Source organism: Hylaeus volcanicus, chromosome 8 (assembly GCF_026283585.1).
Source record: "Hylaeus volcanicus isolate JK05 chromosome 8, UHH_iyHylVolc1.0_haploid, whole genome shotgun sequence".
Taxonomy (NCBI): Eukaryota; Metazoa; Arthropoda; class Insecta; order Hymenoptera; family Colletidae; genus Hylaeus; species Hylaeus volcanicus.
In genome coordinates, this window is record NC_071983.1 from 17980008 (window position 1) to 18007336 (window position 27329).

The window sequence follows — 27329 nt, forward strand, 5'->3', positions numbered from 1 at the left end:
CCTGCAGCTCGAAGTGGAAAATGAAGAACGCATAGACGTGGCTCTGCAGGGTTTTCAAATCTCAACGGAAGGAGAAGGATGCAGGAGACCGAAGAGCAAGTCGGAGCCGACTAAGGAGCCGTCCAGGGAGCCTGCGAGCGCGGGCGCGCTGCTCACCTCGAAGGAAGAAAAACAGATAGTATGTATATTCTGTAACGGTAAGCACGAAAGTCAGGGGTGTGAAGTCGCGAGGAAAATGAGTTTAAAAAAAAGAAAAGACTGCGTACAAAAAGAGAACGTGTGTTTTGTTTGTATAAATCGTGGTCATATCTCAAAAAAATGCCGCGTTCGAGTTAAGTGCGCGTGGTGTGGCCGACGACATATATTACTTTTCTGTTCGAACCTTGTCGAGAAGGAAAATAAGGCGCCAGATAAGCATAACGAAGACGAGTCAAAATTAGAAAAATGTTTGGCGACAATTTGTGAGACGCTCGAAGTTTATTTACAAACATTGCGTGTAAAATTCTATTCTAATTCGCAAGAAAAAACTGAAAGGGCAATTTTAGATACCGCTTCACAGCGTTCGTATATTCGCGCGGACATTGCGAAAGAGATAGGTTATGTACCGCGCGGGGAGACCGAGGAAACGCACTCGCTCTTTGGCGGTGTCAGGCTAAAGACAGGGAAGTCCAACATTTTTTTTATTAGAATAAAAAGTCTGGACGAGTCCTACCCGTGCAATTTCTCGGTGATGAGCAAAGACACGATTTGTGAAACGATTCCGTGCATTACCAGAGACGCGTGGGTAGATAAATTACGCGAGAAGAAAATTATTTTATCCGATATAAGCAGTCGGCAAAACTCGATACAAGTTCTTATAGGCACGGATATGGGTAACGGTCTCGTCGCGATGGGAACACTTCTCGAATGGACGGTAATGGGTCGGTTAAACAAACAAACGAGAGAGAAACACGATACAGCTACGCTGATTACTACAATGTCTGTGCAGCAGGCGGACATGTCAGATTTGTGGCGTTTAGATATTATAGGTATCAATGATCCAATAGAAAAGCTAAGTGAAACGACTAGAAATGAAAGCACGCGAGACTTTATAAGAAAGACAACGGTCGGTATATGGTTCGACTTCCATGGAAACAGGATTTGTTTGAAAATTAGGATATAGCAAAGCATAGGTTGACAACTACGATCGACAAATTAAACAAGCAAAACCTTTTTTCCGCCTATGACAACGTTTTCAAAAATTGATTCGCGGAAAATATTATCGAAAGGGTTTCCGAGGAACAGATGGGAAGCGCGTGTCATTATCTGCCGCATCGACCGGTTATAAAGTTAAACAGTACGACAAAGATTAGGCCAGTGTTTGATGCGTCGGCTAATAGAAAAGGGTATCCGTCGCTTAATCAATGCCTTGAAAAAGGACCTAATCTTATAGAGCTCGTGCCGTCGTCGTTAAATAGATTTCGCGAGAGAAGAATAGGAGTTATTTCGGACATAAAAGGGTCGTTTTTACAAATCGTAGTACAGAACGAAGAGAGAGACTTTCTTCGTTTTCTGTGGCAGGAGGACGCTAAAACAGTGGTTTTTAGACACTGTCGTGTGGTTTTTGGATTGTCCCCTAGTCCTTTTCTGTTGTCCGAGATACTAACGATACATTTAGAGAAGGCCTTGAAACTCGCGAAAAACGATACAAAATGTTTATGGTCAGGAAAATTAGTCCAGAAATTAAAGGAATCTTTCTATGTAGATAATTGCGTGACGAGCGTCGATTCAATAGAAGAGCTGCGTATGTTTATACAGGAAGCTACAACAGTCATGACTATGGACGGTTTTGATTTACGCGGATGGGAACATCAAGGAAATTGCTCGGAAAATACAATTACAGGTGTACTCGGAATTTCGTGGAACAAAGAAAGAGATACGATAAGTATTAATCCGACGGTAGTAGATTTGGGATCGCCAAAGATCGTAACAAAGAGTTTTATCGGGCGCACATACTTGCCCTGTGTCTCTTCAGCCAAGAATTCTACGCACACGATTGTGGCTAAAAGGGAAGAACAGGGATGAAAAAATTGATGATAAGCGAAGCGACGAATTCTTACGATGGACGAATGAATTACCGTTATTAAAGAAAATAGAATTGCCGCGAGGAATCGGAGAGGGTAAACTGTCGGTTCATTCGTTCGGGGACGCGAGCGGAGCGGCCTATGCCGCAGTAGTATTTGCAAGAGTCGAGGCAAAGAACTTTATTCGTGTACAGTTGCTGAGCGCGAGGACTCGGATAGCGCCAAAGAGCGGGACTATACCTCGCCTTGAATTAATGGCAGCTACGATAGCCGTGAGACTTACTAATTCGATTCTCAAGTCATTGACGCGTCGTGTAGAAAGCGTGACATGTTGGTTAGATTCTACTACAGTCCTAGCGTGGTTAAAGCGTGATATTCAGTGGGGAACGTTTGTTTACAATCGAGTCAAAGAAATCAGAGCGTCAAGCGACGTAAGTAGATGGCGATACGTTCCGAGTGATTTAAATCCAGCCGATTTGCCGTCGCGGGGTTGTAGTGCGTCGCAGCTTATAGGGTCACAATGGTGGTTGGGCCCAAGTTGGCTTAGTAAGGACGAAAGTTATTGACCTTCTGCAGAAGAAAATGTAAATGAAAACATAATAAAGAGCGAAATAAAAAAGAGTGCGCTTGCAAACATGATAAATGCTTAGGGTTCACCATTTAAAGCGAGTAGTTTGTTCTCTACATATACAAAACTCATACGTTTCATAGCATGGGTGCGTAGATTCCTAAGAAATCGGAAAATACTACTCAAAAAGCGCAAATCACAAAAACACAATGTTTCTAAAGTAAAAGAAGTGACAAAAACTCTGTATTTAACTAGAGACAAGCGAAAGAAGTTGTATTTATCAGCAAGTGAAGTCAAAGAAGCTGAAGTTAGGTTACTGAAACACTTACAGAGAGTTATGTTTACAAATACGGATAAGAGCAAATTGTCATCTTTTAAAGTAGTGTTAAATAACGATGAGTTGTATGTTGTAAGAACAAAAATCCTCAACCGAGACGACGATAGCATGTTTTTGTCTCCTATTATTTTAGACAAACATGATATTGTAACTTTGCTTGTGACAGAGATACATGAAAAGTGTGGACATGCTGGATCGCAAATTGTAATGAACACGTTACGTGAACAATTTTAGATTATTTCTTTGCGTCAAATTGTTAGATCCGTTGTATCGTGATGCGTTATCTGTAAGAGATACAAGACAAAGCATATGCAATGTGAGCCACCTCCTCTCCCCGTTACGCGTGTACGAGACTCAAGAGTTTTTGAAGCTACTGGGATAGATTTTGTAGGACCAGTTTTTATTAAAGGTGGGGGGAAGGGGTGGATATGCATATTCACATGCGCAGTGTATAGAGCCGTACATTTCGAGTTGGCGTCATCGTCTGTAGATGGATTTATAGAATGTCTTCGTAGGTTCATAGCTAGACGCAGACGACCATGTTATATATTTACGGACAATGAGACAAACTTCACCGGTACGGCTAAAGCGCTAGAAGGTCTGGATTGGGAGAAAATTATGTGAGTGGCGTTTTAACCCACCATCAGCGCCGTGGTGGGAAGGCTGGTGGGAAAGACTTATAGGCGTACTAAAGACGCTTTTACGTAAGATTTTAGGAAAAGTTAGCTTGTCATACGAAAGTTTAACCCCTGCAATGTTTATTAAAGAAATCGAAGAATGCGGAGTTCCGGATTTAGATATGCTTTGTAATCGGACATTGAACGAAAAATGGCAATATAGGCAAAAGATTTTGAAGGATCTTCGAGCTAGGTTTCGATTGGAAAAAAGTAAAAAAGAGTCACGAGAGATCAAGGTTTGGTGACATAGTCCTGATAGGCGATGATATACACAAACGAGTAGATTGGCCGCTAGCACGAATTGTTGAGGCGATTACGGGACGAGATGGTAAAGCTAGAGTGTATGTATTGAAGACAAAAACGGATTGTTAAAAAGAATTAAATAACAAGGTAAATTAAGTGACGATTCTCCATAGGGGGGAGGATGTTGGGGAATTGTCGAACGAAAAGGTGCGAGCGCCATCTTGAAAGTCTGAACACATGTCGGTCGTGGGATTGGCATGCACAAGAAAAGGTACTGCGGGCAATAAAATCCGATTCATCTAACAGACCACTGACTTGCTTATTTTTACGATTACCTAGTGAACCCTTTTAAGTTATTAACAAATATTACACTAATTCAACCTAAGTTTACCTAGAAAGGTAGATCAGTTATTGCTATCAGGTTCAGTGTTGTGCAAAATGTCTCTTAAAAAGAGAGAAGTTTATTTATCATGGTAGAATTTCCATCGTAAATGAATTTCTTTAGAAATATTAATAGTATTAAAAGGCTTCGCAATAACCATTAATTTTTGATCCAGTTTGCATAAGTAGATTAAACACCTACTTCATTCGATGTCTGAAGCTGATCCCCTACCTTTCGTTGCTAAGTTGCTTTTAAGCAAAATTGGGATTAGCAATCGATGCACTTTACAAATCATGAGTTTCTATGGTAATTTTAAAAATTCGTTCGATATGAAAATAACAATTACTGTTACAACAATTACTGTTAGATTCCATTGATCGATGTGAGCAATAAGAGGTGTACGTTATTTTCCTTTGTTTAAAATTTAATGAAAAGACAAATATACTTACAATGAAGTTTGATGGTACCATCCGTTTTTCCGAGAGCGTTCTTTGATATGCATTTGTAGGTTCCGTAATCCGACATTCCCACCGAGAGTATTGTAAGTTTCATGTGTACCTTGTACGTACTTTCCGTCTGTGACTGGAGATACTTTTCTCCTAAAAACCGACAAGTCTGATCAATAGAGACCACATTTCCATTGATGGATTCATGTTCCATTTAGTATATACGACGAAACGAATATAAATTAAAAATAGTATCATCTTAAACGGTAAAATAAAGAGTTAATGTTGTAACTTAATAAAGGATGCATGCTAGGATTGTAGCAATTTATATATAAATTAGGAATAGATAAATATAAATAAATCTACATCTAAGGACAGTGATATAAATAAACCTCAACAATATAATGCACGATCCGTATAATTGCATATAGGAGCATGCCATTTAAATTGTTCGAGATTCTTCATCAATAGCGTAATAAAAAGCGAACACTGTTATTTAAAGAGTTGCATATTCACCCTGACACTTTAATGAATTTGTTCATTATTGTACATTAAAAGGCAGTTTATTTTGAACCGTTAACAACAGTGGACAACATGGAAAAGTTAATTAGTGCAACATGTGCTGCATTCGTTTTCGAAACAATTCAATGCGTTATTTCGTCTTTAATTGTCACACTGGATCACTGTGTATCCATAATTAATTGCAAATTCCAATTTGAACATCGATTTTAGGAGAAATAATTAATAAAGACTGGCCTTGTTTTCAATATTTCAAACTATCTATTCATTCGAATTCTGGGAGAGAGAGAGGGAGAGAGAGAGGGAGAGAGGAGAGAGAGCGATTTAGCACCACTTATACAGCCTGCCAGACCAATTTCTGTATGCAATTTGGTATGTGAACAATACATACTAAAGTAACAATGATTTTAGCCAAAGACATTGTTATTGCTTACATGTTTCCGACTGTTTAGTGGAGCGATACATCGTTTGTGCTCTGCCACCCTTGGATTATTTTTATTCTTTTGTACAAAACAGTCGAATAACAAAAAGATATTTGTAATGAAATTGGCCAAAATTTTATGTCGCGGGTTCTTGGACTAATAGTTCTGGCATAAACCGCATACCGTTATAATATAATTTTTATTCCTTCTCTATTTAACCGAACTTTGATTAAGCAACTGTATTACTAATTTCACGACATCACGCATCTCCGGTGTAATTGAACTTATATCTATGAAACTGTCTTATGAATTATTTTGTTAAACTCTACTATTTGAGAGGGTGATTTACGCTAATATCGAAGTTCTATTAGTAATAGAACTTAGGCTGCTACAGGTGTGATAATATTGATGGTGACACACCAAACAATAACAAAAACGATCTGCTCGAACGCGCTACCAAGAGTCGATACTGCTCAGCTCGGCTCAGCTGCTCGAGTGCGCGATCGATATCGCTCAGTTCCGCTTCTGCGGTACAGTTCACGAGATATAAATTATTTATTATTAATACAAAATTCAAAACTCATGTGTTTGCGATTTCCTAATAACTCCCACCATGTTTCTTTAACCTAGATAAAATATTGTTCGGATATCCTTTATGTTCCCACGGAAAATATAAAGGATGCATAGGTAAATTAAATATTAACCGTTCGTCAAGTTCTACAAGAGCGACACATTATTAAATAGCGAAAGGAAGGTATAAATCTCGAGAGGCGATATCGAGACGACAAAGAAGAGTTGCCGTATGGAATTCCAGGTAAATTGTAATCCACGTTTTCAAGAGAAATTCATTAACTTAAAGATTTACCTACGAACTAATAAGACAGCAGACATCGCTTTTCCCTCGACGAACCGCACGTTACAAATGAAAGGAACGACGAAAGCAGTAGAAGTCATGACAATCACGAGTCATTAAAGTTGTACTCATGGCTCGACGAACCCAGAAAACGTCTGGTTTGAAATGGTCGTGAAGGGTGCACTCGTTGTGATGCGGAGAAGATGGGCTAGACTAGAGCAATGGTAGAAGAGGGGTAAAAGGACAGTAATGGCATTGGTAAGTAGCTTCAAGCACGCCACACTTAGATAGAGGTTGCTCGAGCGGTGCGTTGCTTTCTTTTAATATTGTTCATGCTATACTCGACGCTACCTAGTAACAATCTCAGCCTGCATCGTTAGGCGAGATCTAACGGTGAGAAGCGGTACAAATGAAATAACAATCATTTATCTTCTTTTTTTTTATGAAACTGATGCTGTTATGTCTTATATCCGCAGGATTTCTCTTCTGCTTTTTAGGACTGAAATTTTGTTCCGAGTATGAATTTATTACTTTAAAACATTGACAATATGAGTACATTTTCATTTTATTGTGTTTTAAAATATTTCTAAGGACATTCATTGACGCAGATCCCTTTCCTCTCACAAGCTTTCAGATAATTTGTCAGTTTAAAACAGTGACAATATGAGACACAGTGTCACCTTGCACTTTACTGGAAAGGACCTTCATGTACTTGCTGCTCATTTCGATTTCACATCTTTTTCTATTTTCTTGAATTTTTTTAGGGGGATCTTCTATTTTTCTATGATTACTCTTTAAGTCCTCCACTTTTTCATGTACTTGGCGTAATTTGTTTACTTTTTTGAAGTTTTTTATGGGGATCTCGCTGCTTTTTACAAAGATAATTTGTATAGTGATAACCATATACTTCCCAATACAATATCACTACACGTAGCCTAGAAAATAATTATTCAATTTGCGGCGTCCAAATGTCACAAATACAAACTGACTGGTTATACAGGTTAGAAATGACAAATGTCACAAATACAAACTGACAGGTTATACAAGTTAGAAATGAACGAGCGGCGTGAACGGCAGCCATATTACAATTCTGGCCGACGAGCCCCGCCGACTGATTCCGAGAGTCGACGAATCGACAAACGGCCTTTGCTCCTATTGGCTAAGTGTTGACGAAAAGAATAATAATAAGAATCAGAATCAGAATCAGAAGAGAAATGTAGAATTTCTTACTGATTCATGACATGATATTACGATATCTCAGTTGTACATGGACCGATTTTATTGATTTTGGTTTTATTAGAAAGCTTACATGCGATTTACACGTCAAAAATGCCTTTAAATTTAGAAAATATTGCAGGCGTGATGAGATATTAGTGAAACAAGTTTCAGGTTAGCTTGGAATCGCAGTTTTACGAGTAAAAGATACGTGGTAGCGTCAGCACCACTGCAGTGTACAGGGTGGCGTACATTTTTTCATGTACTTGGCGTCGAGACGCTACCGCGTCTCTAGATTAATTGCTTTATTCGAACGCTCATTATCGTAACTTGCGCCCAATTAATACAGGAATAATTGTTAATATGATCGGTAACATCTCATTTACTCGCACGACCCTCTCTGTCTCTCTCACTCGCCTCGCGCCCCTTGACGAACATAGCAGAACCCAGAGTGAACACATGTCGGTCATCTTACGTTGCTCTTTTACAGTGGGAAGTTTAAGTAGGACTATAATTGAAAATATGATTATACATTTGAAAATAAATTTTTAGTAGATTACTTTTTGTAATCTATCAATGGTTGTAATGTATCTGTGACTTTCTCTTTAAAAATTATTCGAATAACTAAGCACTTACTTTAAAAAGGATAAAAAGGAATGCACTTATCTCAATTGGTGGAATATGGGAATAAAATTTTTAGAGTATATCAGGTATACGAATGAATATAAAACGTACATATCTATTATAAATAATAATTATAATATCGTACATTTAATTAAACTTACTATACAGAAATATTTAAAAGTAAGATTAAGATTTAATTATTGTAATAGATTACAAAAGATTTAAGTAGATTACAAGTAATAAACTATAACAAAAAATTAGATATTCAAAGTATTGAAACTCTACAAATTTATTTTCAAACATGTATGTAACCATATTTTCAATTATAGTTGTATTTAAACTTCCTGCTGTAAGAGATGGCCGACGGGTCTCGCCACCTGGCTTCATGCCCCACCACGTCTTTTATTAGCCACTGGCCGGTCCCTATATTCCTATGTCCGTGCCCTTGAGGCATACACTTATAACAGTTGTAGGGAGCAAATGTGATCAACAGAAAATTAGGGAACTTGAAATTTCAATATTTCTGAGGCGATTATAAAATGATCACTATAATTTTGTATCATACATTCTTATGTCACCTTTAAAGAGTAAAGTAATTAAAAATAATTTAGAATTTGTAACGCAAAATTAAGTTGTGGCATTTTAAGTCGTTTCACGAAAGAAAGTCGCTGCTTCTATCGACCTCGCAACTCAATAGATAAAATGTATGCATTCCTGAATTTGGATAACCCCTTAATTATTACAAATTTTAGAAACATCTATAAGTATTAACGCTTAAAATCTAGTTAATCCAAATAGAAATTCAACTCATTCCGATCGATATATCTTCTACAATCCATGTAGAACCTATGGCATATCCGTGCGGTAAATGTGTCATCGAAATCGTTGAATTCGGAATGAAATAAATATGCATGAATAAAAATTCGGCATACCATCAATTTCATTTCGTTCATTTTCGTTCGCTCAAACATTATACACTTGCACAGATAGCACGGAGCAACTCAGTTATAAAACGTTCTTGTTTTGATACGTGTTCTATTTCAGTGTATTTTCATGCAAGCGTTCGTATTTTTTAGGTACAGTCCAATTTGCGTCGGATTTCTTTACTACGCAGTAGCGTGACCGTTACAATATATGTATGTACATATGTATATGGGTGAGACGTGCAAAGCGAACGTTCGGCATATGGCTGCCGATTCATGTGTGTGAAGTTAGCCCGGCACTTTTCGAATTTTTGATTTTTTTAAATTGTGCTACATTGTGCTACGCTTGTGCCGAATTGTGCCGTAAACCGCAACTCTGTAAGTCAAAGCGTACTCAAGAAAATAGAACAAAACAAGATTTTTGATAGCCCCGCACTTTTCGAATTTTGAGTTTTGCTTTTTTGTGCCGTATTGTGTTATATTTGTGCTGAATTGTGCCGTAAATAAGAGATCGATAACATCAATAACAATTAAGAAGAGAAATGAAACCAAAATTATACTAGCCCTCCATTTTTGCCGAAACAAACTTTTTTTTCTATAGGAAGATGCGTACTAACTTGTGCTACATTGTGTCGTTGATAGAAACTCGATATCTGTATTCGTTTTGCGAATACAAAATTTAATATTCGCACAATTTGCGAATAGCGACAGATAATCGAATTTTCTAAGTTGTGCTAAATTATGCTACTTACAATACACGAGACACGTGCGTTAAAAATTGAGATTACCTCGAGAGTGAACAAAAATTAACAAAAAAAGGTGAGGATGATTACAAATTTTGATATTTTCGAATTTTCTTTGAATGTGCCGGATTGTGCTAGACTAGCACAACAACTTTTCCTAATTACAAAATCTTGTCAGATCGCCAGATTTCGTAGCACTAAGGGTCTTTTCGGCAACGGGCCTGTCCGTTGTCTCGACGTCGCTCGACGATAATAATTTGAAATCGTTGAAAATTTCCAAATTATGTTTCCTGGTAGCACAAATATTATCTCCTCGTAAAATATATCTTTTATCGTCACGTAGCATAAAGCGATATAAAAGTCTTTAGTTGACTCTTGCATTTTCGATTAGAAAAGTATTTGCATGATGTTACGCCAATTTATTATTATCCAAATTTCGGATATGCGATTGGATCTGATAGTTTCACTTGCAACGGAAATACGCATCGTGCGTCGGAGTTTCCGGAAAACATAATTTGTCAGTGCGAAAGCGTGTGTTTTGCGTACGGTGCACTTCTGTTACGAATTCCTCGGCATTTAACATTTCAATGTATTGTACCACTATTTCCCCATTTCTATGGATACCTCGTATCTTTTATATCGGTCATGGAAAATTGCGATCATCTATTGTTAAGTGAAACAACCATTAATCGAAGTAACCAATTATCAAAGAAATACACATCCTCCTCTTGTATCGAAAATGAAATTTTCTATAAACAATGTCAGTCTTCCCGTAAATTTTCTTCTAATCTCTTATTCTATGTCATAACGATTGTTTTCAAGTTTACGAAATATTTCAAATACACATGTGACGTACGAAAATAAATATTTTATTTGTTGTAATTTCGTTTCGTAGTTTAAATTATTTATTATTTTCGTTGACCTGCATAACATGTACTATTTAAAATAATATAGTTTTCCTAAATTTTACTCAGCTCTGTTAGCAACTAGTGATTTTATTTTCGAAATATGAATTGAGTGCCTCGCCATGTAAACAAAATGATTTCCAATCACGCAACATCAGTCGGAAGATAAAATACTAGAAAATCTGAAACACGTGGATGCATGATTTGTCTCGCATCTACATTATCGAGCCTGGAAATCCGATATATGTTAAATTGTAAAGCATGCCATAATTATAGCATCGAGTCACCGCAGGGCATAGCAAGACTAGTACATAGTAGTAAGCACAAGAGGTGTAATGTGCTTCATCGACCTAGGTAACCTACTTGGAACCTTCGGCTTCACAGTGGCAAATGCTTAACAGATTAACATAGTCGAGATATTTGAGTACTATATTAGGTGAACTGGAAAGTAATGTCGTTTTTGCGATTTTAAATATTTGTTTATCATTCATCAGCTCGTTGATTTTTATCGATCTGGCATTGAAAATTTGCACACTAGATGGCAAGGAATTGTTGATAACGAGGGAGATTATATAATTAATTAAAAATAGAAATTTATTAAAAATTTTCTTGAGTTTAATGTAAAAGAAACAACATCACTTTTCAGTCTACCTAATACATACATTTGTGATAATAAGAGACACCATGCATTAATATTTTAACTTCCATGGATATGCGATGTGTACGATGTTGAATAAAATTATACAATGTGTTGGTCACATTCAAATATGTCTTGTCAACTTGTAAATCGTACAAAAATGAAACGAGATATCGTCTTAATTTATAATTATTCTTACAATTTGTATGTACTCTTCTTACAAACGTTATTGTGTGCGAATTTTACGTGTTTTTAAAGCGTTGATTTGCGATAGGCAGCTATCTAGAGACGCGTTAGCGTCTCGACGCCAAGTTCATGAGAAATTATAAAGCCACCCCGTATATAACATGGCGCTACCGCGTATCTTTTACAGGAGAGATGGTCCATTCTAACCTAACTTGAAACTTTTTTCATTAATATCTCATCACGCCTGCAATATTTTCTAAATTTAAACGCTTTTTTCTTATGTAAATCGCATATAAGCTTCCGAATAAAACCAAGATCAATCAAATCGGTTCTCGTACAACAGCGATATCGTAATATCATGTTACGATTCATTCAAAAATGGTACAGTCTTATACTTTTCCAGTTGATTTTTCGTCAACACTTAGCCAATAAGAGACAAGGCCGTTCGTCGATTTATCGACTCTCGGAATCAGTCGGCCAGACTCATCGGTCGCCATAAGAAATACTTGTGTATATCGTTTGACAGATATAGGTTAGTATCGTTTGACAGATTCGTTTGACAGATATACTGCTAGGTTGTAGGTTACAGTGAGGAATAGCTGGATGCAGGTTATTAAGAGAGAAGAAAAAAATTTCACCAGATACTGCAAGAAATAATGCACAAGAGACAGTAATGTTGCCTTGTAATACGTGTTTGCACGTATTAAAACCATAATAGTAGTTTTAGCAATGCGACATTTTTTACCTATTACAACAAGAAGAGGAGCATATAACATCATCAATAAAAGAGTAAGTAAAATTCACAATTAAAAGTAGCTAGTGTTTATCATGATTTGATAAGTAGTTTTGTGCGCTTAAAGTATATCAATTTAAAACTCTTATGATATGAGTACATTTCCATTGTATTGCGTTTTAAATTATTTCTAAGGTCATTTATCGACACCGATACCTTTCCTCTCACAAGCTTTCAGATAATTTGTCAGTTTAAAACTCTGACAATATAAGTACACTTTCATTATTTTGCGTTTTAAAATAATTCTTATTCATCGACACGACCTTGCCTGGCCACGCCAAACATTTGACTTTCAGGCCGCGTACATCTAGGCAAATTTTTAAACAGTCTCAGATTATGGATGATATGCTATTTAGCTTCTTAATTTCACCGCCAAACTGCGGAGCAGTCACTTTATATGAATTGTCATTAGGATCGGAACGTTCGCACTGTTGAACACAGCATTTTAGCTACGCATAGTTGGAAAGCACTGAATTTTACATTGTGTTACACAGTGTCGCCTTTGCACTTTATTGGAAAGGACTTTCATGTACTGGCAGCTCATGTAGATTTCACATCTTTTTCTACTTTCTTCAATTTTTTTAGGGGGATCTTCTATTTTTCTATGATTACTCTCTAAGTCCTCCACTTTTTCATGTACTTGGCGTAATGTTTTAACTTTTTTGAAGTTTTTTATGGGGATAATAATCACTGGTCCGTTGGAAGGTTCAGCGCCGGTCAACTATGACCACCACGCCAGTCAACGCGATAATTAATTTTACTGCAGCACTAATGGACTATTCGATTGTAAGCTAGATATGTACACTAATTGGCCATTAGGAACATCAGAAAGTACGGTGTTTCGTCACAGATTTATTTTACCGTCGAGCATTACTTTCCGTTTTTAACCGACTTCGAAAAGGAGAAGGTTACTCAATTCGACATGTATATATATTTCTTTTTTATGTTTGTTTACCGATTACGTCGAGACGGCTTGACCAATCGGAATGAAACCTCTTGCATCTGGTAGAGATTAAAAATTAAAAATTATTTATTTTGCGCCGCCTCCGAAAAGGTTATTTAATATAATTTAATATAAGGAAAATACAAATTATTTCATACTTTTTAGTGCAGATTTAATATTTTTTAAAGTCGGTTATATTTTATTTTTCATAAATTATTTTATACTCAAAGAGATCACTCTTTTGTTGTGTAATTCTATAAAATAATAAAAATTTTAGTCAACTAGTGCAGCAATGTTTAAGTCGTCGTAACACAATTCGGCTTACAATGGAACACATTACAGCAGGATGCTAAAATATTCTGTAAACAATTCTCGCACGTGAAAAGTTTAGTACCAAAGTCTCATTATTCGAAGTAATTATTGCTCCATGCATGTCCGTGTATCCGATTGGGACGTTGTTAGACCGTTTCGGTAATGTACGGTACATATGTGTCGTGTACTGTGCGTACACTCGTTAATAAAACAGCGTTAACTATGTTGGCTAGTACGGTTCAATCGCTCTTCAGTGAATTAGCAAGCCAGCAACACGTCCATTACAAGCATGCAAATGCGAAAGTACTGTCGCGTCAATGTGTGAATCTCGAAATGCAGTCGGGCAACCTTTTACTTAATTTCGTCAAATTAATGTTACCTGAGTAGAATTCATTGCTTTTAATTAATACTTTCTGCAGTACAAAATGCTTTCTTTAGCACAAAATGAAAGGATCTTCGATACGGATATATGAGCCGTTCACTGCACGAATCGATTAACTCCAATTTTTGAAAAATCTTAAAAAGTGTCAAAGCACTTGGTATTTTGGTAATTACGCGCCTTATTATATTACAGATTAATGGTATGCTAGGCTGCCACCTACTGAAAGAATATGGAATACTTTCTCTTTCTGTTTCGTTTTTCTTGTGTGTGCCACATGTAATATATATAAAACTTATTTCTTTAATTTGCTCATATATTCTTCTACAGTTATAATATATTTTGTTTCTTATAAATATTGTAATTTTATTTTTCTTTAATTAATATATACAAAATATATACACAAACACGATTTCCTGACCTCAAAAATTAACTTTAAAAATAACTTTCCTTAATGATAAAGATAAACATCATTAAGCGACTAAATTTTTTTGGCCATTGAATAATAAATAATTTATTTTAGAAAACAATGTATATTATTTTATCGCATTTCTTAACTTTTTGTTTTATGAAGTTAATCGATTTGCGTAATGAACGGCTCATATGTTAGTGTGATATCGAATCTTCGGTAAAACTTTGATATATGCAAATTGAAAATTGAACGAAGAAAACTGCATGCGATTTGTATGAAATCCAAATTATTTTATTCGACAAAAATAATGTTTTGAAAATCTAATGCCAACGTAATTATAGTAATCTACTCTTATATGTCTAGAGTAAGTTTATCTAACCACACATGATTTTATGGTGTCAGAATATGGTATCAGTTACTGTTCAATTCAAGCCTTTATTAAATGCTCCAATGCTCGTAAGGATAATTAGCGTAATATCGCGCAGAGCGCCCAAGTACTCCAAGGCTATTCTCATATAGCACTGAGGACCGAAAACCGCTAACGGTGAATTGTGTTTCAGAGTTTGAATCGGTATTACAAATACCGGTAAAATATCGATATTTTTAGGTAGTTATTCTATTACTCGAAAAGAAACCAAATACTACGAATACCGGTATAATGTTATTCAATAACATTATACCGGCATAGACGTATTTCGGTATCATACCTACAGTTACTCACTTTAATATTCGGACACTATAGTTTTCCTGGATTTGTTTATATATATCTTCGTAAATTATCAAAATATCAGTTCGGTTGTTTTCCATTATGTTAAATTATATATTATAGATGATAAAGGTATAGGCAATTACCTTGTGGTTAGTGTACATTATCATATAATAAATTTTAAACGAAAGACGATTCGCGTCTTCCGTCGACAAGTGATAATTCTATTCGTATTTTTTCGCATCTACTTTATTTAACTTTGCATTAGATATTTACTATTGAAGTTAGATTATTAAATTAAGGTATTAAGCCTATATGTGAATTTGTCTTACATTAATATGGGAAGGAAAGCAACAAATCCAGTTTACCAATATTTTCAACACCATGTTTTAACTAATACATCTGAATGTATTATCAATAATTCTGCACATATCGTAAAAGATAAGCACGGAACAAATTTAGAAACGCATTTGAGTAATAGTCGTAAAGGTTTTTGAATCAGTTCAATAAATAAAATTCTATACTCTATTGCTCTATTTCGTAGTATTATCGGTATTATATTTATTAGATTATGTCACTTATTAAACTGTACACTTTACATTAATAAATGATAAGTTATTTATTTAAAAATATTATTAACACAAGAACGACTTGTCTTTATTATATTAACACGACACGTCTGGCAAGGAGCAGCAAATCAATGATATTAAAAACAAACTAACAACGCTTATTATAAACAATCTGAAATATACAATTATCAAATCGATCATACCGAGTATGAAACGATATTTAATTTTGACATACAGTGGGTGTAGAAAGTATTCGTACACCGATCAATTTCCAAAAAGACTGTGTAAAATTGTAATTTATTAACTTATTTTTTATAAACAATGACATTCTACATATTCTCCGAAATCTCTAGAATAGATAGATTACAAAAAAAATAGCTATTTATGTAAGTTGCGAAATTAACAAGAAAAAAACAATTAATCGATAGAAATGTTGAAGCAATAAGTATTTGCACAACTGTTTAAAAGTACTTTACTGGAAATTTGATGTTTTCTAATTCGTACGGAGCAATAAACTAATATGTTTACGTTACAAACTCTACTGTAAATGGTTCGTCATAAGAATAGTACAAATATTTATTGCTTCTATACTTTCACCCACTTTTCGCATTTTTTTGTTAAGTTCACAAATTATATTAACTAGTAAATGTTGTTTGGACTATATCTGCCTTAGAGACTTCCGAGGATATGTAAAATATCATTGATTACAAAAAAAGAAGTTAAGAAACTACAATTTCACACAAAAGATTTTTGTGGGAAATTGAAATTGATTTTGGGGTATGGATGGGAGATACTTGTAAAGTACATATGAAATTACCGGTATTGAAGGTTTAATACCGGTATAAAAAAGGGTTTACCAAATACCGGTATGTCAAAGTAACATCAAAACAGATACCGGTATAATACCAAAATCTCTAAATATAGCAGTATTCGGTGTCTGCTGTGTTTAATCCATCTTCCCTGTCCCGACCCTTCTCAATTAGCCCAAATCAGAGGAGCGACGATAATAATATCTAGCTCTTCTTCGTTATTCGATGCACCGAGGTAGATACCTGAATTCCCCTCTGTGTAACTCTGTTCTTTTGCGTTATAAGAAGGTTTATTCTTACGTATTTTCTCATCGATAAAGCCATGCATGAACAATATTAGGGGATGTACCCGTGCCTGTGAGGACAGTTGCGCGGTACCCGCGTCGATGTTGCACAGTAAATTGTCTGTTGTATGAAACGGGCCCATAAATCGTGTCTCCATTCGTCTTATGCTGGCTGTATACCAAAGAACGAGTGTGAATACCCAGGATGCACGCAACGCGTTGAAACAGAATAACCGTTTGTTCCGTAAGAAAGTATCCGTAGCTTTCGTTTGAATTTACTCTTTGGTATCCACTTATGTGAACGATAATCACGATTCCCAATAATGAAAACATTAGTTATTAATTATTATTACTAGTTAATTCTAGCAATTCTAGTTGGTTGTTTCCCTTTCAACTTTAACCTCATACGCGACAAAACGAACTATCATTAAAATTGGAGCAAAAATAAAAAAGGTTCTAAATGGTTTGCCATAAAAGCGTCACAAGCATAAAAATTTTTCAAAGTAACGGTATGTCTACGCTTCAACAAAACTTATAGTAAATGCAATAGTAAATGTTAATTGTATTTTTATATGTGAGCATATCTAATTTTTGAATAGAGTATCAAATATAACTTTTAATCATTATTTTCACTAAATAAATTTTCAGTAAATATTTTTGTCATTCTTGATGCGAAAACTCTAAGCTTCAAATATAAAATAATGCAATCTAAAAATAACTTTCAAGCGAAGAATCATTGAAGACACGCATGCATATAAAAAACATTCATATTAGTGCAATCAATTTTAATTAAACAAGCAGTGTTTTTGATAATAATATTCGATGCTGATAATTTTGTTGTTAAATATTCTCCAACATTTATAAACGTCGATAACTCTGCTTTGCAATTAATTAAGGAATCATAATTTATGTAATATTCACAGTGAAAATGATCACGAAGTAGTTTATCATTGAAATATTATCACCGTCATACATCGTTGGAATGCGAATAGATCCATTATTATCTAACGCGTGCAATCAATTTCATTCGTGTTTTTAATTGTGATTTTAAGAAACTTATGTATACGATAATTGACTCATACATAATAAAAGCGAAAACGTACATTTAACCCTTTGAGGACAGAATTAAAAATATGTGTTGAAATTATAGGAAGGAAATGTCAACAAGATGTTTTAATTATCCTCCAGGACATAGGCAACACATGTTCCACTATATGGTTTTTACTAAAAACCAGTAGGCACTTAAAAAATTAATTTAAAATTTGTGGTTAGCAGTAGTAACCATATATGTATGCATTTTTCTCTGTGTGCTTTTTAGGCATTGCTTACTGTTCCGATCTGATAGTATACTCTTTTTAAATATTTCAATATAGTTAACTGGTTAACCAACTATACAAACGAATATACATTCCTTGTTTAAATAACTATAAGTGCACGATATCAAATTTCAAATACCAGTGGTTTCTATTCCGTTGTTTTCCTTCGTCCAATAATTAATTGATGCCGGAAACGCTTCCGAATTACACTCCAGAGTCATATTCTGTCCCTCCTGTGCTTCTACTAATTGGTTCTGTATATATATCATTGGAGAAACTGGAAAGTCGCAGTAAACGAAAGGAATTCAATTTAGGTTAGATAAAAATTTCATCGAGCTACAGTTAGTCACAAAAATATTTACAGTTATCACGTGAGCAATACTACGAGACGCTATAGAAGTAGGATACTCACAGTGTACTATGAGCATAATTCTTTTACTGACGGTAGGGGGTACGCCATTGGATGCGATGCACAAATATGCACCCATGTGGAGTCGATTTACCTTCGTGATATTGAAGACTGATCCGTCTATATTTCGCACTGCAACAGAATTAGAGATAAAAAACATGATATATAACTGTACAAGAGACGAATTTATAAATGATCGATTGTCTAGAATGACGCATTTCATACAATATATCGTACGCGTGTCCTGTACCATACGAAAAAGGAAATTCAATCGAAAGGTACTCAAAATATACGAAACCTCACACCCATGATTCCATAAACAAAAACACTTTTATTCATACCTAATAGTTGCATATTTGTTTTCTCTTGTACACGTAACACGTACGTTGTTTTCTGTAGAGGATTATTAATTATTTGCAAAACTGTGGCGTTGATTTGTATCACAAAAGATTCGCAATAGGGTGGTCGAAATTAATATTCACTAATCAAGCCGTTTGTTTGTTCCTACGCCATCGATATCGCGAAAGTTCCTTGCTTTTTGTTGGCGTGTTTAATCCAAGTAAGCATTTCATACTATGAACGTAGATATAGAGAAATGTATTATGGACATACCGCTTGTCGAGGATTTCTTGCTCACGAAGATTTACTAGGAGAACGCTTGATTATATTCTCCTATAGCGTTTATAGTCTGATTATATGTCCAAGTAAAATTATAGCACGAAACAGAGATATAAATTGGAGGAAAATGGAAGCGAATTGTTCACTGAATTCTGTACGTTTTATTAAAGAAACGTATATGTTATCGTAAATGTAATAAACTGGGGATTATGCATAATCACCGGGGATTATGAAACACTGAAGTTGGTAAATGTGATAAATTATGAAATATTTATCAAATTAACCGATGATTTTATATAATCCCCAACTCCTAATGGCGAATATGATAAATTGTTAATGCACATGCTGTCTGCACGGAAATAGTGTCTGACAATGAGTAGGTTTGGACCAAATTTTTAATTTAATAATTTTTAAGTCTCCTTAATTGAATAATTCAATAAGATAGGTACTCAAAGAAAATAGTTAGAATTACTCTACTAAACTATGTATGTATTCAAAGGTTTAATTAGGACTATACAAATGTTTTCTGTATATATCGCGGAAACTAATTCCTACTCTCAAGGTTACGCACCGAGTTGAAATGCGGGGGTCACGTTTACAATTGAACAAGTATTTACCAAAACGTTTCAAGACTATGTTCGAAGGGGATTCTTCCCGATCTTGCGACGAGGTAACACGGTGTCAGCGTCTGATACTTCTGGATTACTATAAGGGGATTCTACCCGATCTTGCCTCGCCGGTTTAAGATATAGCGCGGCGTAATTTCAACGTGTCCTCAAGAAATAAGCCCCCGAGATGCAAAACGCATCGGTTTATATACTCTGAATTCGGTTAAAAATCGGTAGTGGGAATTGATTCTATGTATCCTACGCTGCCGTATGCGGAGATGCGTAGAGGCACGTAGCTCCTATTTTTCGTGGAAATCAGTCCCGCGACGCGCCCTAGTTTCTTAGTAAAAACTTTATCGAAGGGGCGCGGCCACATCCGCTCGCAAGGGCAAATGTCACGGAGGAGAGGTTTGATGGAAATAACGAAACAGAGTGAAGTCTCTGTACGTAACAGCAGAATTAATTCAAAGGCATTTAATTCACGATTACTTTAAGCAGAATTAATTCAAGCTATTTAATTGACGATTTGTTTATATCTTCAATGCTAAAAGACATTTATATAAAATTTAACTAATTGTATAAGTAACACATATAAGGTTATTAGATGGATACCAGATATATCCGGCGCTCATACAGAAATGGTTATGCCGGTAATGCCAAATTAGCTGAACTGCTTTGTGCTTTTAGTATATTACTTTAACTTATACCTATGGTATATATTTGTTTTATTTTGTCGTCATTGAATAAGAATATATATTTGTTCTTATTTACGTTATAAATTACTTATTTATAGAATTACCTCAACAAATACATTATTATATATACAAGCAACTCATTGTGATGAGGTTAATAGTATTTAGTACATTGCATTTGTGGCTACAAATTGGTTTATATATATGTTTATTTATATGTGTTACTCATATTTATAATTAATTGAATTTTATATAAATGTCTTTAACATTGAAGATATAAACAAATTGTCAATTAAATAGCTTGAATTAATTCCGCTTAAAGTAATCGTCAATTAAATGGCTTTGAATTAATTCTGCTTAAATCAATCGTCAATTAAATGGCTTTCAATTAATTCTGCTTAAAGTAATCGTCAATTAAATATCTTCGATTAAATTTGCTCATATCAATCGTCAATTAAATATCTTGAATTAATTCCGCTTAAAGTAATCGTCAATTAAATGGCTTTGAATTAATTCTGCTTAAATCAATCGTCAATTAAATGGCTTTCAATTAATTCTGCTTAAATCAATCGTCAATTAAATGGCTTTCAATTAATTCTGCTTAAAGTAATCGTCAATTAAATATCTTCGATTAAATTTGCTCATATCAATCGTCAATTAAATATCTTCGATTAAATTCGCTCATATGAATCGTCAATTAAACGACTTTCGATTAACTCTGCTTAATTCAATTTTAATTAAATAATTTTTAATTACATTTATTCAAAATATTGATTAATTAAGTTGATTGAATTAAATTTGTTTAAATCAATTATTTAATTAAAAAATTGTAATTGATTATTATTCAAACCCTGGGAGGATCTCGTGGTAAGTGACCAGCTGTAAGGATGTTAAATTAAAATTCTCAAAATTGTTGAAACATTTAAAGATTTAACAAGTGCGTCGGATCAAAAATCTGAGTGCGTCAAGCTGTCTAAAAGGGAGATGTAACCCTAACCTAATAGATAACTCGCATCAGTGAAAAAGTGACTGGAAACGCCGTTATTAGCCCCTGTTTTCATCGATGTACGGTTTCGCGACGGTGTTAAGGTTTCAAGAGTACATTAGTTCCGGGGACCCTGAAGTGCTGAAGTAGGGTTAGGGTTAGGTCTGCAAAATTAGGTCCAAACCTACTCAGACAGTATTTCCGTATAGATAGCATATGTATTCACAATTTTATCACATTCCCCATTGGGAGTTGGGGATTATATAAAATCGTCGGTTAATTTGATAAATGTTTCATAATTTATCACATTTACCAACTTTAGTGGGGATTATGCATAATCACCCTATATATCACAAATTGCATTTATTACTTTCTTACAGATCAGTTCTTCATTTTTAAACCTTCATTTTAGTTTGTAATTTAGAAACTTTGCGTAGAATGTTTAAAATTTAACGGTGGAAAATTTAATGAAAATCTTGCGGTGGAAAATTAAAAGGTGATCAAGGCCGTCATTTGTGGTTAAATTTTCGATTCATCGAACTCTGACTTTGTCTACCTAATCGTTTAATCTCAGCACAAAGCAATTTATGTCATTGAAACGCCTGTTGACCGTGCCTGTAATCACCTGGATACAAGTTAAACTCTAACCACCCATTGAACCCCTCAATACGATTCCTGTTTCCACTTTAATTAATTACCTCCAACTACTATTATTTTGCGTGTCAACTCTTGATGAGCAGACTGGACGAAATGAAAGAACAGAGTCGATAATTAATAAGATTCGATGTTAAACGATGGCTATTAAAAAAAGTTTGATACAACGTTTACATTTCATGTACACCTCAGCTCAGAAGTATGTGGACACTTCCTTAATAGAAATAAATATCGAATAAAAGTTGCGAATCTATTAGTATCAATTATATCATTTATGTTTCGATATGTTTATGTTCTATTACCGAATATATTTTATTAATAGTGTTTTTTAATATTACAGTAGTATTGATAAAAAAAACTATAGATATAAGTAGGTAATGTTTTGAACTAGGTTTTTGATATATTAAACATTCTTTCTGAACTTTTCTATCTAAACGATCCCATAGTATAATATCACTATAAAATTGAATATAGTACTCAAAACATTTAATATTATTAAATGTTATTGTATACACATCCAATATAGAATTTAGCAACAAAAGTTGTATAGCAATGATTTACAGTGTATAGTAATTATTCATTGAAGGTAGTAAGTGTCCACATATTTATGAACGAGGGTGTATGTACCTTCAGAGTTATTCGAACAGCGAGGGAGATTTCTCTTGCTCGAGGCTAGGCAGTTCTCTATGGAAGACCATAGCACGGAGCACGAGCAACAATCGGACACGCGTGGAAGACAAAAGAATGATAAATCTTTATCGCGCCTCGGCGTATGCGAATCAGGCCGATGATATTCCTTGGTATTACTATACAAAACTGGGAGGCGTGTATTTCTTTCTGACATCATCGGTACACCAACGATGTAGGGCAGCGACAAGTTCGCATGCTGCAACCGCCACTGCTGCAACACGCGTCCTACTCGTTAAGTAAGTTTGAAAGCCGTCGGTCATAAATTTTCATTGCACATCTATCGTACATCATATATTTCTTAACTCTCTATTGAGTTCGCGTAAACATTTGCAGGTCGGAAATATTTTTCGAAGCGTGAAACACGGTATGCACAACGCCATTGCCAAAGAGTGATTCATCGACCATGGAATTCAAGTTTCAGAATAGCCCGCTTTGACTTGAATCCAATTGAGAATATATGGTCTACTCTTTGCTCGAACGCAGTTTGCCAAGGTCAGAAATTCAATAGAGAGGAGAATTACAGTACAGAATGTCAATCCTCAAGCGCTGTCGAAATCAGTACCAGGATCGGACTCCCCTATTGCGGCCGCGTCGAGGTTCTTCTGCGCGTTATCTCGCGTGTTTTCTTCCAAGCATTTTTGAATTTTTTAATGTTTATAACAATTGTTACTGAAAAACTTCTATTCTTTGATGTAACTCGGTAAAGAATTAACCGATTGCGATTGAGACTTCTGCATTTCATGGTAGATGAATTCGCGATGTTCTGAACTGTGGCATGTGTGTACGTAAGTGGAGATACTAAAGTCAGTTAACTCGTTGCAATTATGTTTTTACTTATTCTTCTAATATGTCACTTCAAAAGAAGCTTTCAACAATTAAACGAGAAAAAATTATTAGAGAAAATAACTGTTCGAAAAGTACAAAATATTTTGGCATTAATAGTTTAACAAATAATATTCATTTTGATATGTATAATATCAATTTGATATTTGTATAATATACATATAAAACGTGAACGTGAACTTGACTATTTAATACATCGAACAGACATGTTCATATTTAAATTATTAATAAATCTCAGATTGTCAAAAAAGAAATTTGAAAGAATACTTTTCTATAGTTTGTATCTCTGGGCAAATAAAGCTTCTGGATCTGCTTCCGTAGAGAGCCATTCAACACGTATGGTCTATGAAGCCGACCATGCATGTTGAACTTTTCTACAATAACAGTTTAAAAACCCCGTAGAAAAATGATATCTATACCGATGCAGTATTTCAATCTGTACGAATTATTCAGTTACGCTTTGATAGAAAGAAGAGTCAAACTGATGCATCTACGTGTGAACAAATGTCAGTTATTTCTATTTCGTTCGATTGACATTTCAGAACGAAATAAAATTCTCTTCTGGTTCGAACAAAAATTGTATACATTCTTATTGATTCGTCTATTGAAATAGAACGTGATCCTTTTTATTCAAATAAACAAGTTTAAAAAACCTGACAATCAGCAATTCGGACCAACTGTTCGATGTTCAAAGCTTAGAATTTATGTTTCATATTTACTACAAGGAAATAGGAAATTCAATTAGCATCGAAGTTTAATTTAGCATACAAGTTTCACGAAAACGTTAAATTAACGTTTAAGTCAAAGATGCATCAATACTCTAAGAAGAGTAACGATTAACTTCATTGCGGTCGTATGTCTACCCTCAGCCACCAAAGCACTTTTACCGTTCACGTCATATATCTACTCTCAGTCACTAAAACATAAAACCGTTCCAATTGTATTTTATAGTAAGTCTATACACTTCGTAGTTACATACATTTCTTAATAAACTCTTTACAATTGAAAATGTATTTTAAAAGCAACCAAATAACAGAATCAAAACGAATAATAGATTCGCGTTGACCTCGCGAGAATAATAAATTCAAGCGTTTAACTTTAGTGAAAATGTCTACCGTTAAACTGTAATTAAATTTGTAACTATGCTTTCGACAATTCTCACCTTCATTTTTATAAAATACTACCATCCCCCGTCACGGCTTCGCCCGTGTATCAATCGTAGGATTTGATGTTGTGTAATATAGCGATAGGAAGTAGTAAGTGTAAGAAATTATAGATTAAGAATAATATGTTTTATTAATATATAAACCAGCATGTAACAAAAATATTTTGTATTCTCAGGAAAAATGTAAACTGTCCGACAGGACAACACTATAATAAAGAACAAACAAACAATCATAGGATTTGGATTCAATGTAATGTGATATTATAGAACTTTGGAATACACAACATGGTTAGTTTTTTTTACATGTTTACCGGACGAAACGAACTTGTACACATCATGCAAACTTTGTTAGTTCTCTTTTGAGTAGGCACGAACACGCAGCTACGTAGCGGTTGGGAGCGGTAGTTAGGGAGTAGCGTGTATAGGCTCAGAGCGCTCAGCGCTCAACATATTCTTACGTATTTTTACGCGAATGTAATATCATTTTTCTGAAAATAACGTAGCCTATGTTACTCCAGAGAAAGCAAGGATGCTACTGTTAAAATTTGGTATCAATCGGTTAAGTAGTTCTTGAAATTATATAGATGCAAACAAACGCTGTCTCTTTGTATAATATGTAGTATAAGATATACGATAAGATATAAGATGAATTTTAATTTACATGCCTTACCTTCTTTTCCATTTTCCAGATAGATGGTTTCTCCATCTTCGCGCCTCCAGGTGATATTTGGCGTTGGCGATCCCACAGCAGCGCAGCGCAGAGTAACATTATCACCTTCTTTAATGATCATATCCGTGCTTGTCGGATAATCTAAAATATCTGGTGGAACTGAAAATAATAAAACTATCGGTTACTAATCGTTCAATTACGATGTTATAATGTGTATGCTAAGGTTAGGATTATTCGAATATTTGGACAATACGTAATTAACCAGTCTATGGGACGAGATACGCTAAAGTCTCCATAAGTGCTAAAACTCGGGACTGAACTGGTACATTTTTGATAGAGTTCCTACATTCTCTGATGTTTTGCCGACAAGCATCAAACGTAGAGAAGGACAACGAATACAGAAGAGGACGGAGTGAAAACATAAAGTCTCCATACAATGGACGAACTCGGGACTGACTGGTGCACTCATGGTAGAGTTCGTGCATTCTCTAATTTTTGTTGACAAGCTTCGAATGTACAGAATCACAGCAAATAAAGGAAGAGGACGGAGAGAAAACAAAGTCCCCATAAACGCCCAACTCAGAACTGTGTTTATGGTAGACTTCGTACATTCTCTGATGTTTGCCGACAAGCTTCGAAGCCTGAACTCTCGTCAAATGTTGAATTAGAAATAGAAACAGGAAACAAAATAAAGTAATGTCTCCATAACTGCACCAATTTGTCTACGATAAATGGACAGAAACCAGTACCACCACTAGGGGGTATACCTCTTGAGGGGTCCAGGAGTTCGACCGCTGAGTTCATATATTTTCTGATGTTTGCCGACGAGCTTCGAACGTACAGAAGAATAGCGAATAAAAGAAGAGGAGAGAGCGAAAACACCAAGATATGTAGGTGAGACAATATAATGCACCGGTGAAACTCTTTTTATTATTAATTTTTTTGTTGAAAAACTTTTTTGTAAAATACTATTACAAAATTTTTAATAATAAAAAAGTTTTATCGTTGCATTTGCTTCGTCCTCTTCTTTATTCCCGTTCCTTCTCTACGTTCGAAGCTTGTCGGCAAACATCAGAGAATATACGATCATATAAACACTGCTCAGCGATCGAACTCCTTGACCCCCCAAGGGGTATACCTCGCAGTGATGGGGATGGTTTCAGGGCATTTATGGGAGAGAAATTTGTGCATTCGTGGAGACTTTACTGCAGTCCTATTTGTTTATTCCGCCGTTGTCTGTCTTAAAGATAAGCCAGCCGTCTCTCTAACAAATGTAGCCAATGACACCCGAAGAGCGTACACTCAATTCATAATAACGTCTCTTTGACACGTTCACGTCGGCGCTGCTACTTGTTTTTCTCGCCATGGGACGGCGCGGTGGTACACACCATCTGATAGACAAGCGAGCGTGAGCCACCAGTGGTACATGCCGGCGTGAACGTGTTAAAGGCAACGTGTCCAATAGCACATTTATTATTTTCGCTTACGTAGAATTTAATGAACCAACCTACAACTTCCAGGTATCCAGTTTGACTCTTCATCGGGTCGGTATTTATTTGGCACATGTAAGCACCACGATCAGATTTGCGCACTTCACGTATGTGTAGGCACCACGTTTTGTGATCTGTACGCGTAACTCCGATCCTGTGATTCTTTGTAATCACATGGTTTGCTATTGTCAAGATAGTTTGCGTGTCCACTCGCAGCCATGCTACCTGAAAGAAAAGAC

At 35.2% G+C, this 27329-nt stretch overlaps 1 protein-coding gene and 1 long non-coding RNA gene across 2 annotated transcripts in view; one reads left to right on the plus strand and one right to left on the minus strand.

Annotated features, from left to right (window-relative positions):
• LOC128881346 (neurotrimin-like) overlaps positions 1-27329 on the minus strand; it is a 280218-nt gene that overhangs the window by 26943 nt on the left and 225946 nt on the right. The window contains exons 3-7 of the mRNA XM_054132296.1: positions 27108-27315; positions 25601-25759; positions 18679-18807; positions 18406-18543; positions 4720-4869 (exon numbers count right to left, since the gene is read on the minus strand). Of these exons, the coding sequence (XP_053988271.1) occupies positions 4720-4869; positions 18406-18543; positions 18679-18807; positions 25601-25759; positions 27108-27315 (784 nt within the window). The remainder of the gene's footprint in view (positions 1-4719; positions 4870-18405; positions 18544-18678; positions 18808-25600; positions 25760-27107; positions 27316-27329) is intronic.
• LOC128881348 (uncharacterized) overlaps positions 1-27329 on the plus strand; it is a 53450-nt gene that overhangs the window by 12460 nt on the left and 13661 nt on the right. The window lies entirely within an intron of this gene.